The sequence below is a fragment of the Vicugna pacos genome, chromosome 29 (assembly GCF_048564905.1).
Source record: "Vicugna pacos chromosome 29, VicPac4, whole genome shotgun sequence".
NCBI lineage: Eukaryota > Metazoa > Chordata > Mammalia > Artiodactyla > Camelidae > Vicugna > Vicugna pacos.
Genome location: NC_133015.1, coordinates 15001403 through 15018613, shown reverse-complemented (window position 1 = coordinate 15018613; position 17211 = coordinate 15001403). Strand labels below are relative to the sequence as shown.

At 41.6% G+C, this 17211-nt stretch overlaps 1 protein-coding gene across 3 annotated transcripts in view; it reads left to right on the top strand.

Annotated features, from left to right (window-relative positions):
• The window catches only part of LOC107035089 (ryanodine receptor 2-like), a 117391-nt gene that overhangs the window by 16566 nt on the left and 83614 nt on the right, over positions 1 to 17211 (top strand). For all 3 annotated transcript variants that reach the window (XM_072951847.1, XM_072951845.1, XM_072951846.1), the window contains exons 4-5: positions 9032 to 9191; positions 10135 to 10282. In XM_072951847.1, coding sequence (XP_072807948.1) covers positions 9032 to 9191; positions 10135 to 10282 — 308 coding nt within the window. The remainder of the gene's footprint in view (positions 1 to 9031; positions 9192 to 10134; positions 10283 to 17211) is intronic.

Sequence of the window (17211 nt, the reverse complement as noted above, 5' to 3'; positions counted from 1 at the left end):
AGTGTCCTTTTTGTCAGTTGTCTCATATAAGACAAAATAGCTATCCAGGGCCAGTGTTCTGTTCTCTCCCAGCTGGGGGCCCCTCTGAGTGCGCTGTTGGGGTGGCAGCAGTGGCTGAGGGCTGGGCAGCCGGCAGCCCTTTTGTCTCTATCCTGATTCCCACAGGGCTCCCTGTCGGGGCGGGGTGGCTGTAGTGGCTTGATGGCCGCAGCATCCTTTGTTTGCTGAAGGGCAGGCAGCATTTTTCAGTCACAGCATAGATGCAGAAGTACTAAGTAAAAATTGCCGAACCTAACTGAACGGTTTATTAAAAAGTACATTACAGCCAAGCTAAGTTAGTTCCAGTAATAAAAGGATGGGTTAATATTAGAAAATATATTTATTAAATTCACACCCAATAAAGTAAAGGAGAAAATTCATACAATCATCCCAATACGTTTAGAAGTAAATATTTCATAAATTGTTTTACTTACATTAAGTGAAACTCTTGCCCTACTGCAGAGTTTGAAGAGTGGAGTCCAGTTACTATAAGAATGAAGAAAAATGCAACTGGAAAAAAATCTGTTCCCAGAGCTTTGTGGTTCCTGGTATTTAATATCCCTGAGTAACTGAGATTTTTTAAAAAGGTTTAAATGAGAGTAAAATTCTCGACTGCATACCAGTGCCGTTTATTCAGACTTTTCTTTCACACTTAACGTGTTTTCAACACAGAACGTAGTAGGTCAGAAGCTGGTTGCTTGTGTGTTATCACCGAGAAAGAAGAGGTAATATGAGCTGTGAAAAACAGTCAGTCATCTAGAATCATCTGAGAGGTTTTTTTTTTTTTTTAAAGAAATCTCATTTATTTATCTATTTTTGGGGGGGGTGTAGGTAATTAGGTTTATTTATTTACTTATTTATTTTTAATGGAGGTACTCGGGATTGAACCCAGGACCTTGTGCATGCTAATAAGCATGTGCTCTGCTATTCCCCTCTGCTGTCTGAAAGGTTTTTGAAACTAGTGCTGACGTCCCTCCCTCCTGCACCACTTTCTTACCTCTGACGCGTGAAGCCACAGTAGATGGGTCATGAGGGGGAAGTGGTATCTCTCAGGTGTATTGGGGCAGATAAGAGGCTAAGGGTGGTGTTTTCAATGCGTGTGTGTGTATATATATATATATATATATACGTTTAAGGTGACTTTCTGAAGTGAATGCCTAGAAGGAAGCTGAATGTGCAGACCTATGGTTATACGGTTCACATGGACACAACCACATGCACAAAATTCAGCTTATGTAAATATTTGCCTAAATGAAAAATTGTTACAAATGCAGCTGGATTTTCTCTGTCACGATGAGGTGCTGTGATTGTGAAGAAAAAAAAATTGTATACTCTTTTTATGTGTAGAGAGTAAATTTCACAGTCCACAAAATTTAAGATGATATGTAATGTTCTTTATTTTATCTCATTGGGCTTAATTTTGTCTTTAAACCTAATGGGCCTTGCAGGCAGAATGCAGCTTGATAGTGGAAACCCAGTCTCAGTCTGTTCAGTGCAAACCAATTAAAATCACTGTTTTGTGTGTCTGTTCTCACCTGTGGGTTGTGGCTCAGATGTCTTCTCAAAGCATCTTTCTCTGCCTCTTTCACATCGCACCCTATTTTACACATTCTACCTCTCATGCCCTCTTTTCTGCTCGATTTTTCCTCACAGCACTTACATCTTCTCATATGCCATTATTTTATGTTTATTTTGTTTGTTACCTGATTCCTCATCTAAACATAAATTCTACAAAGGCACAGATTATTTGTCCATGTTGATCAGTGATCTGTCATTAGTTCCTAGAACAGGGCCTGAAACATTAAACCACAGGATGAACATTTGTTGTTAGTTTGAATTCAGGGTTTACAGCCTTGTTGCTCTTGGGCCTGTGTGCGTTTGGGGCACTTGCCTGGTGCAGAGGAGCCACTGGCCCTTGGGTATCCCCATTTGAGTTTGCTCTCAGGGACTGAATTATGTTAGAGGAAACCAGAGCCAGACAGAAGTCAGAGCCATAGAGGCAGATTTTATTCAGGAACTGCTGCAGTAGGGGAGGAGAGCCCCTCGGTATTCTGAATACAGCAAGGCCAAGTGGGGGTTTGTAGCCAAGGATCAGGAGGGGTCAGTGGATGGAAACTTACTAAGACATCAAGGAAGAGGGGCATTCTGGTAAAACCAACTTGATGGGGTCCTTGCTGAAGGCAGACCACAGTGATACAACATCGGGGGTGGGGGGTTTTTGCTAAACTGATCCAACAGGATTCACACTCAAATTGGACTAAATGGACGAAGGACGGAGCCCAAGGTCAGAGGCCGAGTCGGAAAGAGAACTCAGAGGAGCCTGACTCGAGTTTGGTCCGATGAGCATCTTTGTTAGCTGTCTTCTTCATCCCTGCTGGCACCTTGTGGGAGGCCTGTTTCCCTTCCCATCTTTGGCTCACATGCCAGTTTCTCCTCCCCATCTCTTTGAGTCCCCCAGGACCCTGCTTTTCTGCCAGCTTCATTCATGCCTCTTGAGGAGGGTGGAAGCTCAGGCCTGCCCTCTCTGGAGACTTGGGGCTTGCAGTCTCCTGGTGCAGGGGGAGGAAAGGTTGTCTGTCATCCTGGATATGGTTTGCTGTCGTATCTGTTCTCCTGAAGTTGTGCTGCACAAGGGCTTGGGGGTGGGGGTGACGGGTTCTGGGACCTGGCCATGTTCCTGGGTACAATCTGGTAAGCAGGTCAGAAGTTCCCCTCCGCCGTGGGATCTGTCCGGTCTCCAGGGGGCCGGGATGGAGAGCACTGGCTTTCCTCTTAAGTCTCCTCTCCTCTGGGCTCTGGAACCTCAGTCTGTCTGGCCCTGGAGAGACTGGTCTTCCTTTGTGCCTCAGCACTTCAGGGCCTTGCTCTTTTGGTATCAGAAGTAGGGCTTTACTATCAGAAGGTCTTTTTCTAAACACTTGTCTCAGCTGGTCTAGCTTACGGGTCAGAAGCATCCGGCTACATTGTGCCTGGGGGGGACAATAAATGTTTCTTGTTTAAGCTGCTGAAGTATAAAAATAAAGACTGTAGTCTCTGTAGTGCATTTTCAAAGCCTATTTTGAAAATGCAAAAGTCAAGAATAGCTTTTTTTTTTTAATCTCTCTCTTGACATGACCCTTTCTAACGGCAGTGGCTACCTCATGGTTTTGTTTCAGAGGGGCTGTGGGGCACAGGAAGGCCTTGGAGTAAAAAGAAATTGGGTGCAGGGGGAGGCACAGGGCACATCCTCATGTTACACGTTTATTCAAAACCAGCCCAGAGAAGGGAATTAGCAGAACTGTACATACCCTGTCCTTTCCCTCCACCTTCTACACTGAACTGTGCTTGTCTTGTGGAGGAGGGTTTTTGAATGTTCTCTATCTGCTTTCTAGGAGAATGTCAGCCTAGTATTCATTTTTAGTAGATGTGCTTCCAGCAAAACTTGTTCTTTATATCTCTGATGTGCAGTCATCTGAGATTTTCCCATTTGTTCCAAGGTACTTGATGGGCTGATTTGGTTTTGAAATTTACAACTAACATGTGCTGAACTCGGACATCATCTCTTCATGTTTACTGTGCATCTTTCATGACATGATGACTCCAGGCTTCATTTAACCTGAATCAGACTAGATTTAACAAGTGAGCTCAAGAGGTGGGAGAGGCTGGGAAAGAAAGGAAAGACTTGCTTCCTAGTGTTTTTGGTATGCTGCCATGTTTTTGTTGCATCACTTTAATTGGCCCTTTTGTGACTTTATATTGAACATTTTTTTTGAAAGTCTCTTTTAGAATTCCTGCTTAGGAAAAATGGGGGTCAGGTGGGAATGAAACACAAAACTGAATTGCTACTTAACATGGCAGTTCATCAGTGGGGCCAAATATTATCAATTTTTTGTTCACATCTTTGGTAATTTGATGCAAATGGAACTGGCAGTTTGCCAGGTTTTTTCCCCAGGCAGAGAAGTGTTTTTAAAATTCTTTTGCTGTAAGCCCATTCAGTTTATGTAATTTATTAATCTCCCTCTTTTTTCAAAAACAATTTATATACTACATCAAAATAAAACTAGGAGCTAATAACTACAAAAGAATTTGATACTTTGGAAATGAATGTATTGAATATATGTTTAGTTCCATATATACTTCTTATGAGCTAAATTTGCAAGATGGTTGATGGCACCGCCACTTTGCATATTAAAGTAATGGAAATAAAACTATACCTACTAGAGAAATAGGCTGGAGGAGAAAGAGGTCTGTTGACTGATTGGCAGTTTTCCCAGGAAGCATGGGAGAATGTAGCACACAGATGTCTTTAATATGAGCATATTTTGTATTAATAGAATTACTAGTGATATGACTTTTCCCTATTGTTTGGGCTGCGAAATTCTGTTTCCCAAGAATTGTAGCAGTCTTTCCTTTATTTCTTTTAAATTTCTGAAAGTCAGTCTAAAACTTTACTTGTAATCCTTTAGCTTCCAAGATTCATGTCAATTACATTTAATTTAAAAGCTTCATTCTTTGTTGTCTTTCAATCACTCAAAAGAAAGTATATTAGTAGTTGGTTGATCTTTCTGTGCCTAAATTGTATTAATAAGATGAAATGGATAGTATTTGCTAAAGTACATTTATGCGCTTTTAAAAAATATCTCATTTTGCCATAATGATTTGATTCTTACTTTGTCATGTCTCACAGGCAGTAAGATGGTTTTATAAGTCATTGTTGATCCTCTTAGTTATAGCATTCATGATGTTATCATTTTTATCAAACTACTGAAGTTGAAGACTATTCATTTCAAGGATATCTATTTTTACTGTGAAGATGATTTGAACTACAACAGTGTGGAAATAAGGGTCAGGTGAAATGGGAGTTAATAACTTTGGATGAGATTATTAGCCATTTGAAAGAACCACTTTAAACTTTAAATTCTTTCTTGCACAGGCTTATGAAGAAACATAAGTAGAATAAATTGTAGTCTACATCTGAAAATGAACATGAACTAATTATTGTGCTGTTTCAAATCAGCAGGTGTAAATGCATCTCTGTAGGTTTTCATTGTGACCACAAATTAAAGTGACTCCAGTAGGTATTCTATATAAGAAGAGGAAAATTTACAAAATAAAGAGAAATGCTTATGCCAACATTATATAGTATATACATGTCCTGTATGTGCATACTGTAGACATGTAGTGGAATGTGAGGTTGTACTGTAGGTTAGTAGAACTTATCCATAATTTTCTTAGAAAGTATCCTTCAGAAAGTCCTCCCCACTCCAAAGTAGACATTGCTGGTGTCAACTGAAGTAAAATGCACCACCTGTATGTTGAGAGTATGTTTTTATTCAGTGGACTTTCTGAGGACACGATCCCCGGAGGCAGCCTCTCAGATCGCTCTGAGAGACTGTTCTGCTCAGGCAAGGGAGAAGCCAGGATGTATAGGAGTTTTTGCAACGAAGACTAGGTAGTTGGAACATCAGAATCTTGGGGTAGAATAGGTTCTTGCCTCACGCAGTGAAGGATTCAAGAGCAAGGCATGGTAAAGTGAAAGTCAGTTTATGTAGAGAAAGACACATTCCATGGATGGAGTGCAGTCTGTCTCTCCCAGAAGGGAAAATGGCTTAGGAGACACACACTCCACAGGCAGAGTGTGGGCCATCGCAGAAAGGTGAGAGGGAGAGAAGCTGAGAGGTGTGGGGTGGGGTGTTTAAAGTGAAAGTAGATACACACTCCAGAGACAAGAGTGCGGTCAACTCAGAAGGTGAGCGTGACAGAGCAAGAGCAACAGGGAGCGGGAGAGCGACCCTGAGGTGCGGGGTTGTTAGGTTCTATGGGCTCGGTAATCTCACATGCTAATGGGCAGGAGGATTATTCCAGCTACTTTGAGGAAGGGGTGAGGATTTCCAGGAAACACCCCCCCATCCACTTTGACCTTTTATGGTCAGTGGGGGAACTGACAGGGCCCCAGTGGCCATGAGGCTCAAGGTCTACTGGAGGTCAAGTCTTCTGCCATCTTGTTGTAGCCAGTTTGTCCTGTCCTTAGTTGCTGTGTCATTCCTTCAGTGGTTGTGCCCTGCCCCCTTTCCTCCCACTTCAAAAAGATTACTGTTAAAGAAAGCCAGATATTCTCAGGTTAAGGAATTTTGTGCTTTCCTACATGTAGGAAGGTGCCACGGTCTGGGTTCATGGAAATCATTCCTCTGATGTGCACCTAGCTTTATGGGACCAGTGTCCTGTTCTTCCACATCCTGAGTCCCCTCAGGGGACATTGCCGGGGGTGCTGCAGAGGCCAGGCCACCTGCTTGTGTCCATCCTGAGTTCCCTCCGCTCATTGTCAGGGGTGCTCACTGTTGGGGCGGCGGCAGTGGCTGATGACTTGGTGGTCGCAGCACCCTTTGTTTATTGATGCGGCTGCAGTACTTGTCATTCACACTGGGAAGTCCACATTAGGATCTGTTGCAGGGGGGAGGAACTTTCCTCTTATAATTTACATGAACCTCACTAAGGTATGAAAGGCTCTAATCAATTGTTCATTTATCAGTTTCAAAATTCTGCCATATGTGTGTCCTCTGTGACAAGTGGATGGGCTCAGAACCACTGGAAAATGACAGAAGAAAGAGAATTGTGTGCTGTTGTGTTACCGTGTGCTGGGCAATCGTGGGGAAGGCCAGGAGGAGGGGGAGAAGTAGAGGTGGAAGGTAGGAGAGCACAGGAGACCAATTTCTGTACCACTGCCCAGAACACGGCTTCTGTCACCGAACTCAGGCCTGGCTGCTCACCGCTCAGAAATCACTACTCAGATGAATGGTGGTAGAAAGGAAAATTGCGTTTGATCAGAATGCCAGTAATCTGGGGGGATGGTGGATGCAGTGCCCCCAAAAGGCCATCTCTGAAGATTCTACTTGGATTCTATGGAAGTTTAGAAGGGAAAAGGGGAAGTGATCTTAGTTAATCCCTAGGTGGGCAGGTCGCCACCACCCCCATGCCTGCAGGCTGGTCGACTTCTTGTTATTTTTACTTAGATGCTGTCTTGTTCACACAGTTCTCGAGATTACTGACGGGAAAGCTAGGGACAGATCTGGTCATGTGTTAATTGCTTCTCCATTCCTACTCCTTTGATCTGCGGAGACAACCAGCAGGTTAGGCAGCGTATCCTGTGATCAAAAGATGTGCAAGGTGTGCTTGGGCGGAGATGTGTAGGGAGTGGGGGCGCCGGTGTGAGGGCAGTGACAAGACAGGGGCTCGTGCGGAGAAAGCTGCCGAAAGCTTCTTACACTTCCAGTGCTACCTGTTCCACGTGGAAATTAGCTAGCTTGATCGCCTCTTGGTGTGTTTGAAATGTATTTGGTACGCTTATTTGAAGAAAATAAGAGCTTGTTTGTAGGCTGTGCTTGTAGTTTACTGATTTGTCCATTTAAACATCAAAATTCTATAAAATACAGTGATTTGTATGAGTGATTAAAAAATCCCATGTGGCTTCCTTATAGAAAAACAAAGAAAATATATTGTTTATTCCCAAACATGCAGAGTCCTGACTTTAAATAGAACCAAATTTCATGTCTATAAATTTAATTTCTGGATGTAAATTAAATATCCTAAGGCAATAATTAGCCATTACTTTTGGAATTGCCATACCAACTGATCTACTTAAACCAAATGAAATCTTTCTACAACTTTTGCCTAGAGATAAATCATTTATAAAATACAGGATATTTTATCATGAAGTAGGAGTAATTCAGGTAAAGTCAACTGTATTCAGCCTTAAATCATTTATTGCTTGTAATGTCAACTCTCTGCTGTTAAGGAGCTTACCTTGTAATCACGCTAGCCATGGTCCAGAATAATTAAAAGAAGAAAAATGATGTATAGTTCTCTTTTAGAGACCATTTTCTCATGTTCTGATCATTTTTTTTTAATTCAGCATAATTATCTGGTGAATTTTCTTCTCTCTGTGTGTACCAGAGGAGGCTCTCAGAGATGAAGATGCATGTCTCTTAATATTAATCTTGTAAATAAAGTTAATTCTTTCAAAAAAATATTGATTGAAAGACTTCTCTCTCCCAGGGAACTCTTTTAAGTATAATGACAATTAGAAGAACGATCAGAAACAGATCCTGGCCTCGAGGCATGGTTGATTATAGGGGACACAACAGTGACAGAGAATGAGAGAGAAGCAGCTGTAAAATAGGCTTCATGCCGATCTTGTGATTTGATAGAATGAGGCGGCGTGTGCGCGTGCGTGTGTGTGTGTGTGTGTGTGTGTGTGTGTGTGTGTGTATGGCAGAGCAGTACCTTTGCCCTGATGCATGTGTGCTGAAAGTTTTGTATTTTTAATTTTATATTTCTTCCAAAGGATTAAAACTTCTACTTGTTTTAGTACTTGTTCTCCCCAGCTCAGGGTGTAGAAACAGTCTCTGGTAAGAGTTCCCTAAAATGCAGGCCTTAACCATACATATTTCAGTTGGTGATACACCTGGGATTTCCTAGTGTATTTTATCTACAGGCTTCCTAAATGATGTAAGTAGGAACAGCAGTAGGGAAATAGAGTATGAATACATTAATGTTTCCCTGTAGAATAATGAACAGGTAGTACCTGACAGGACGCACAGGTTTCTGAAATAAATATTACATCAGTATAACACGTAAATGTTGAAGAAACATGATGACTTAGCAGGAAGGGAGATTCATCAGATGTTTTAATGGATTACCTATACTTTGATTTATGCTGCATGAAAGCCTCTACTGTTAGGAACACAACAGTGATAAAGTTTGAGAGATGGTTGTTGTCTCATTGCTGTTTTATTGGCATAAAAATGAAAACATAAAGATTTTCCAGCTGATGAACATTTAGCTTAAGCGAAAGGGGCCCAGCTTTGCTGACAGACATGTTCCCACTGGTCACCACTGTGCTTCATGGAGCAATAAGAATTAGGAACAGTTGGAATCAAAGACTGTTAGAGGGATTTTTAAACCTTGATTTTCTTGGAGAGGCCCATTATCTATTTCTTTTTGCTCTGCTTTGTAGTTACCAGCTGACGAGTGGGTACAAGCCTGCCCCGATGGACCTGAGCTTTATCAAACTCACCCCATCTCAGGAAGCGATGGTGGACAAGTTGGCGGAAAATGCTCATATCGCGTGGGCCTGGGATCGAATCCGCCAGGGCTGGACCTGCGGCATCCAGCAGGTACAGGGGAGTCTAGCTGTACAGTGCGCACTCTGGGGGTGACTTAGGCGGGGATTAGTATTGTTTGTAACAGGAGATACCAGATAATGACTGCTGTTGACGCTTACATCGTATAGATACCCTAATGTACACATCCACCGAAGCACCTGTTCACTGCTGGACTCGGGAGTCAGTTCATGGCCCCTAACAAACATGATAGAACAGTTTGCTGTTATGTTAAATGCCAGTCTCTATGCCTAGAGTTTTATGTGTATTTTTTTTCTTTAACTCTTACAACAATTCCATGAAGCATGAATGATTTGTCAGGATCATAAGACAGGCCGTCTTCTTGCTTCGTCAACACCATTTTAATCACATTGTAAACTTGGAGCCTGTTTCATAAAGGACAGATTGTGAAGTTTATAGTTATTTCAGTACTCCTGGTATCACCTGGTTTTCCTGGTTGTTGGAGTTGACTTTATGCATATTTCTCAAGCTGTCTGAGGTCATGGAATGGCTGTCCACACACTGGGTTTTCTCTGAGGAAGAGACAGCAGCCTCATGTTGTCCATTGGCTCAAAAATCAGAGAGGACGGCTACTAATTAGGCTCTTCTTGTAACAGAGACTTGCCAGTCAGCTTGGCAAGGAAGTGATGTGTTCCCCAGGTCAACCCGTTGCCTTGTGAAGTGGCAGATGGGAGACGGCTCTCGAGATCCTTAAAGCCAGCTTTTGTTCCTGCTGTTGTTTTCATGTTTTCTCCTTGTGGAGAGCACCTGCTCTCGCATGGTTAGACCTCCATACTGGTGGTGGTTCAGTACCGCCCGCAGCCTGGGAAGACAAGGGCAGGGGAAGGTGAGGTGTCCACCTCAGACACTGCAGCCTGCGAGGTGTGTGGTGGCCCTCTCATTTCCAGAAGCTGCTGGTAGCACGTTGATGGGTCACGCACCTGTTTCCTCCCTGCAGGATGTAAAGAACAGAAGAAACCCCCGCCTTGTTCCTTACACCCTTCTAGACGACCGAACCAAGAAATCAAACAAGGACAGCCTCTGCGAGGTGGTGTGCATGCTGCTGGGGTTCGTCTACAGCCTGGAGGCGCCCAATCAAGACCACGGTACTGTCCTCTCCCCATCCATCCTCTCCCTATCCGTCCTTGCTGCAGCGTCACAGCGGGGGCTTTGCAGCCAAGCGTGGGAATGAAAGGGGGAGCCCTGCAGTCTCAGTGTGTAGCTGTGGCCAGGACTTTAGAGTACTCTTCCTGAAGGACCCTTGAGGGGTTAGGTCATCCCTCAGCAGAGTGGCTCAGGGCCGCAGGGATGGAGGGGAGGAGTTGGGTTTACCTTTCCGAAGAGTCTGTGCGAACAGTGGCTCTGTAATCCTGATCTTGCCCCAGCCCCCCCCACCCCACCAGCTCTCCTAAGAGGAGCTCGTCTGAGGTGTTCATGGGTGTACACCTGTAGTGGGAGCTAGTGTTTCCCGAATCTTCATTATACTCTTAAGCATAAGCCATATTAATTAATTAATTAGTGCAATATTTTGCTTTAAGGGGAACATGGTAGAAAGGCACTTAAGAAATATGTGTTGAATAAATGAATTTTTAAAGGTTCTATAAAGAATACATTTCCTTTAAGATAATACCTTTTAAGAATATGGTTTAAGATGTCAACTGCTTAATCCTTTGCTCCTGCAGTTTGAGTTGGTCTTAATATCCATGTTTTAAAGTTGGCAAAAATGACGAGTTCTGTGTGTTTCATTATAGTACCTATATTTTTGGATAGAAAGTTCTTAAAATCTGTGCCAAATATTCTCTAATGACTGATATTTTCAGTGTAGTATGTGTGTGTAAGTATTCAACCTTAAATAGTAACAGGTAATGTTTAGATAGTGTTTGTCATGCGTAACAGGTGTTTATGAGACCTTTACAATTATTTAATCCTCACAGTAAGTCTGTGAGGGTGGTCTATGTATTGTGCTCATTTTACAGATAAGGAAACTGAGATTCAGAGGTTTCTGTGTCTTTCCATCTAGTAAATGGGAGAGGCAGATCCCAAGCCCAGATTTCAGTCCTTTGAGTTGAGTCACTAGGTAGGTAGCATCTTGACAGCTCTTAGTAGGTACTGAATCCTTCTATTTGCTGCAAATAAAATTAGCTATCTACTTGATAACAGTAATATTCATAATCATAATATAACTTCTTGCTTATCTTGAGGTCAGCTTTATAGCTACAAATATTTGGTAGACTTGTATTATGAAGCAGATGTTGCTAGGTATACAAGATCCAGAAAAGGTCCCTGTCTTAAAGGATGTGTGGTCCACATGACCTCTGGGATGGAAGCAAATGATAAAAGACTTCTAAGCCAAGACCTGACAGCTGGGAAGAGTTCTACAACTGTCTGGTGTAGATTAAGCCCTCAATACTAATTGTTCTTTTTAAGGTATTTTTAAATTGAGGTGTGATTTACATACAATATGGTAAATTTTGACAGTTGTATACATGAGGCACCACCACCCAAAGCTACACGTGGAACATTTTATTCATCACAGGCTTCCTCTGCCCCCAGAGTAACCACTTTCTAACTTATGTCGTCAGAGATCATTGCTTATGCTCTTCTTATACTAGACACAAAGGAAATCACTGTAAAATATTTTATCTTTTTTTAAACTTTTTTTTACTGAGTAATAGTCATTTTACAATGTTGTCAAATTCCAGTGTAGAGCAAAATTTTTCAGTTATACATGAACATACATATATTCATTGTCATATTTTTTTCTCTGTGAGCTACCATAAGATCGTGTATATATTTCCCTGTGCTATACAGTATAATCTTGTTTATCTCTTCTACATTTTAAGTTCCCAGTCTGTCCCTTCATACCCCCCACCCCCTTGGCAACCACAAATTTGTATTCTATGTCTATGAGTCTGTTTCTGTTTTGTATTTATGGTTTTTTTTTAGATTGCACATATGAGTGATCTCATATGGCATTTTTCTTTCTCTTTCTGGCTTACTTCAGTTAGAATGACATTCTCCAGGAACATCTGTGTTGCTGCAAATGGCATTATGTTGTGGGTTTTTATGGCTGAGTAGTATTCCATTGTATAAATATACCACTTCTTCTTTATCCAGTCATCAGCTGATGGACATTTAGGCCGTTTCCATGTCTTGGCTATTGTAAATAGTGCTGCTATGAACATTGGGGTGCAGGTGTCATTTTGAAGTAGGGTTCCTTGATATATGCCCAGGAGCGGGATTCCTGGGTCATATGATAAGTCTATTCCTAGTCTTTTGAGGAATCTCCATACTGTTTTCCACAGTGGCTTTCTTCGCTTCCCTCTCCAACTCTTAATGATTTAGGTGTCTTCTTTTACAATTCTGTGTTTATTCTATTTGGAATTCATGACAGTTATCTCCTTTCCAGTTATGAGTTTCTCATTTTTGTAGCAGCCTGCTTCTTTTCTATTTAGAGTAGACCTGTCAGTATTTCTTTTAGCATGGGTTTAGTGTTGCTAAACTCTTTTATTTTTTGCTTGTCTGTGAAGTTTAATTGGGAGTGGTTCCTCTGCTTCTTAATCTTGCTTATATCTCTCTGGCACTGTGACTTATGGAGTATCAGTTATCTATTGTGGTCGTTCAGGAGTTTATTTATTTATCTATCTAACGCCTATGCAGGAATAAAATTTTAACAAAAAAGAGAAAGAGAATTTTAAAAGAAGGGAGAAAAAAAGGTTTGAAAACAGTGTATAATCAATAATAAAAGAGCAATTTGAATCAGACTAGCAATCGAGTTGAGACGTCTTTTTAAAAACTTTAAAAAAAGGAAAAAAAAGCAAAAACAATACTTGAATCCTGTGTATAATTATAACAGGAGATCATAACCAAGAGAAATGAAAATGAAATCAGGTGGATTTTTAAAAATAATAAAAATATTTTAAAAGAAAAATTTAAAAGGGATTAAAACTGGAAGCATACAGAATTGTTTAAAAAGTAAAAATTAAAAAGGTAATGGAAAATAGAACAGATTAAAAAAAAGATTTTTTAAAAAAGGGGAGATTTTCTCATGGAGACTGTTCTCTCTTAATGATTTTATTGAGAAGTCTTTCTGTCTTCACCCTGTTTCACGAACTCAGCTTGCTGCTTCCAGAGGCCCTCTGTTGGCACCCCTGGTCTGTGCTGCTCCCAGTGCCTGTCAGCAAGCAGATCACGCTCCTTCCCAACACTGAGTCAGGTGCTGCTCTCCTTCACGGTGGGCAGGTGTGTCACTCCCCCTCCCGATGCCGCAGTCAGATGCTGCAGTTGGGCGTTAGGCAGGCAGATTGCACCCTTTCTCAGCACTGCAGTCAGATACTGCGTTCCTGCCAGGAAGGCAGGGGGCCACCCGCCCTCTCCTGGTGTTGGCTTTCCTGCTCTGTGCCGCTGCCTGCTCCGCCTTGGGTCAGCGCTCCGTAGGCGGGCTCAGGGAAGACCACGGAACAGCCCCGCACCAAATCTCAGCTCCTTGTTTGTTTTGGCCACTGGAGTTCTCTGAGGTACTAGGGCCAAAAGATCCTATCTGTCTCGGGCTGTAGACAAGTCTCTGGCCTTTGATGCTGCTGAGCCCTTAGGTGCAGATTCAGGTTTCGCCCTCCCTGCCTGGGTGCTAAGTGCTGGAGTATATGGCGGCTGTGCCCGAGCCCCACCTCTCTTCTCCCGAAAACCTTTGGCGGGTTTTCAGAGATAGGGATATGGCACCCTTCCCGCCAGGGCACATCAGCCATGTTGTTTTATGGAGGGCCCACGTGGTTCTGCCCTGTGCACCCACTCATCCACGGCACACAGCACCCTGCAGTCCCCCAGGGCTGCCTCAGTGCAGCCACCCTAGTCCTCCACCCGGCTCGGGTGGCCTGTCGCGGCCCCAGCTGCTGGCTTGCGTCTCGGGCTGGGTGTTGCAGGGATCCTCTGTGCCTGTTTAACTTAGTTCTGTCGGTCAAGGTGTGCTCCGTACATGGAGGTCCCCCCTCTGTCCTGCTGGCCTCTCGGTTGGAGGGGGACCTAGCGAACGAGCGCTATTCTTCCTTTGCCACTCCCTCCCTGTGGGACCAGCCCACACTGTTTTGCCTTTTCTTCTTTCTTTTTTCCTTTTCTCCTAACAGATTTTTGGTGTCTTTGTCTTTTGAAGAGGGTGATGTTCTGTTGGTGTTTAGCAGGTGCTCTGGTTGGCTGAGCGGATCCGTGGGTGTGAGTTTTATTGTATTTGTGGGAGAGGGTGAGCTACCAGCGTCTTTCTACTCTGTCATCTTGGCCCCCTATCCACATCTATCTCATAAATTTTTGTTTATGGTGTGATACGGGTCCAACTTTACACATTTTTTCTTTTATGGTTTGTGTCTTTTGTGTGCTAAGAAATACTTGTCAGTCCAAGGTTCCAAATATTTTTCTCATTTTTTTCCAGATGTTTTATGATTTTAAGTTCGATATTTAGGTCTATGATTCATTTTGAATTAATCTTTGTATATGATTGGAGATGTAGGTCAAGGCTCTTTTTTTAAAACATATGGGCGCCCACTTGTCCAGCACCAGTTTTGGAAAGTCTATCCTTTCTCTGTTGAATTACCTTGGCACATTTGCCAAATTTTCACCATAGATACATGGGTCTGATTCTGGACTTTTGATTCTGTTCTATTATCTGTATGTCTATCCTTTTGCCAATATCACAGTTTATGAATTACAGTAACTTTATAGTAAGTCCTGAAATCAGATAGTTAGAGTACTTCAACTTTGTTTTTCTTTTTTGAAATTATTTTGGCTATTCTAGGACCTTTGATTTTTGGAATCAACTGGTTGATTTCTACAAAAACGTCTTCTGGGGTTTTAATTGGGAATTGCATTGAATCTACAGATAAGTAGAAATGACATCTTAATGATATTGAATCTACTGACCCATGAACATAGAATATCTAACCATTTATGTCTTTGAATTCCCTCATCAGTGTTTCATAGTTTTTAGGGTTTTTTGCTGATTATGGGGTGAGGGTAACGTAGACTGGAAGTAAAAACAGCTTTACTTCTTCCTTTCCAATCTATATGCCTCATATTTCTTTCCCTTGCTCTATTGCTCTGGCTAGAACTTTTAGCACAGTATTACATAGCAGTGGTGAAAGGGGATTTCCTGGCTTTGTTTCCAGTCTTAGGGAGAATGCATTCAGTCTTTCACCACCACTAACTGTAAACTTCACTGGATCTCAAGCAGTTGTTTACAATTTTACAAATGACCATGCACCCTTTTTATGAAAGCTGGTTACATCTCTACTCATCAACTTGTAGACTGAGCAGTATTATCCTTTCTGTATTGCCTTGGTTCATAACATTTACATTTTATTTTGTAACTTCAGTCTTAGATCTACATTTAAGTCAACTTAAACAGTGTTGCCAGTGCTTTCACATTTTCTCTACTTAACCTCTTGGTTAGTGAAGTTCTTTTTAAAATTTTATTTAGGAAGATTCAGATGAATTACAGTCAAATTCTTTCATGTTGGAAAATAGCTGCTGCTCTTATGCCTGAATGAAGGTTTGTCTGGCTATTTTGCTATGGCCTTTGTAGACATTCCTCCATTGTTTTCTAGAGTTGAGCATTGTTGTAGGGAAATCCAAAGCTATCCTTTAAAAAATTTTTTAACTCTTCTAGGTGATTTTATTATTATAATTACTGCCTGGACTCTCACAGGAATATCCTTTCAATCATTCAAGTATAAATAGTTCATTTAGTGCCTGGAACTTAATCACTTAGTAAATGTTAGCTCTCTGCTTCAACTTCTTGTTGCATAAAGACCACACTATTTTCCTTTAAGTTCTTTTTTTTTCCAACTGATACGTCCTTTTTTAAAAATTTTACTTTATTGAGTTATAGTCGGTTCACAATGTTGTGTCAATTTCCAGTGTAGAGCACAATTTTTCAGTTATACATGAACATACATATATTCATTGTCACATTCTTTTTCACTGTGAGCTACCACAAGATCTTCTATATATTTCCCTGTGCTATAAAGTATAATCTTGTTTATCTATTCTATTCTAAATTCTTTCATTTAGTGGATAACTCTTTCACTTATTTTATGGTAAAAATTTTTGTGTTCCTCATCTGCTTTTTGTTAGTTCTTTTACTTGAATTATTTTTGTATAGATTCTAAGCTGATTCTGTTTTTGAAAATTATTAATTTCTAAATGAAGGGAATTCTTCCTGAATAAATTAATTTTTGTAGGAGAAATGTCAAGGAAGAGCCAGGGGGCTAAGCTGAGGTGGCTGTAATTTGAGAAATCTTAGAATCTCTGGAAACCCTTTCCTCAGCATGCTGGCCTATGAGCATTAATTGTCTCTAGTGTAGTGTGATTGAGACTTCTTTTTCCTCCATATCCTTGATTCTATTTTAAGTGTTGTTAAGTGTCCATATTTTTCCTTGTCTATTTTCTATACTGGATGTATTTTCTTTCAGCTGCTCACTTTACATGCCTTCCTGCAGTCTAATCAGTCATCTTTGTTTTGCTCCTTTCCCCCTCACTGGTTTCACAGTTTTGTTGTCACTCATCTTTGAAGGAGGGTAGTCTGGTCATAACTAGCTATGGCCTCAATAAATTGGAGGAAAGGGACCCAGAGAGTGAGTGGAAGCAACAGACAGTTTCTACCTGGGGCGCTAAGCTGAGGAAACAATACTTTGAGAAATCTTAGAGTCTGTGGAACCTAAAAGAGCCTCAGAGCACCTTCTAGCATTCTCTCCTAAGGGCTCTGCCTGTGAACATGTCTCTACCCGGTGTTTTCAGCATTCTTTGGACCCTCCTTAGGTGAGCAGGATGGCTTTCTTCATAATAACGATGAAGGTTTCTGTGTGTAATGACATTTCCTTCCTTTATTCACTTATTCATATCTCTCTTCAAAAAGGCACCATAACGTAGTGGTTATGAGCATGAATCTGGTGGCATTCTGCTTAGGTTTGAATTCAGTCTCTGCCACTTACAAGCTGTGGCTCTGGGCAAGTCATTGAACCTCTCTGTGTCTTGGTGTCCTCACTTGTAC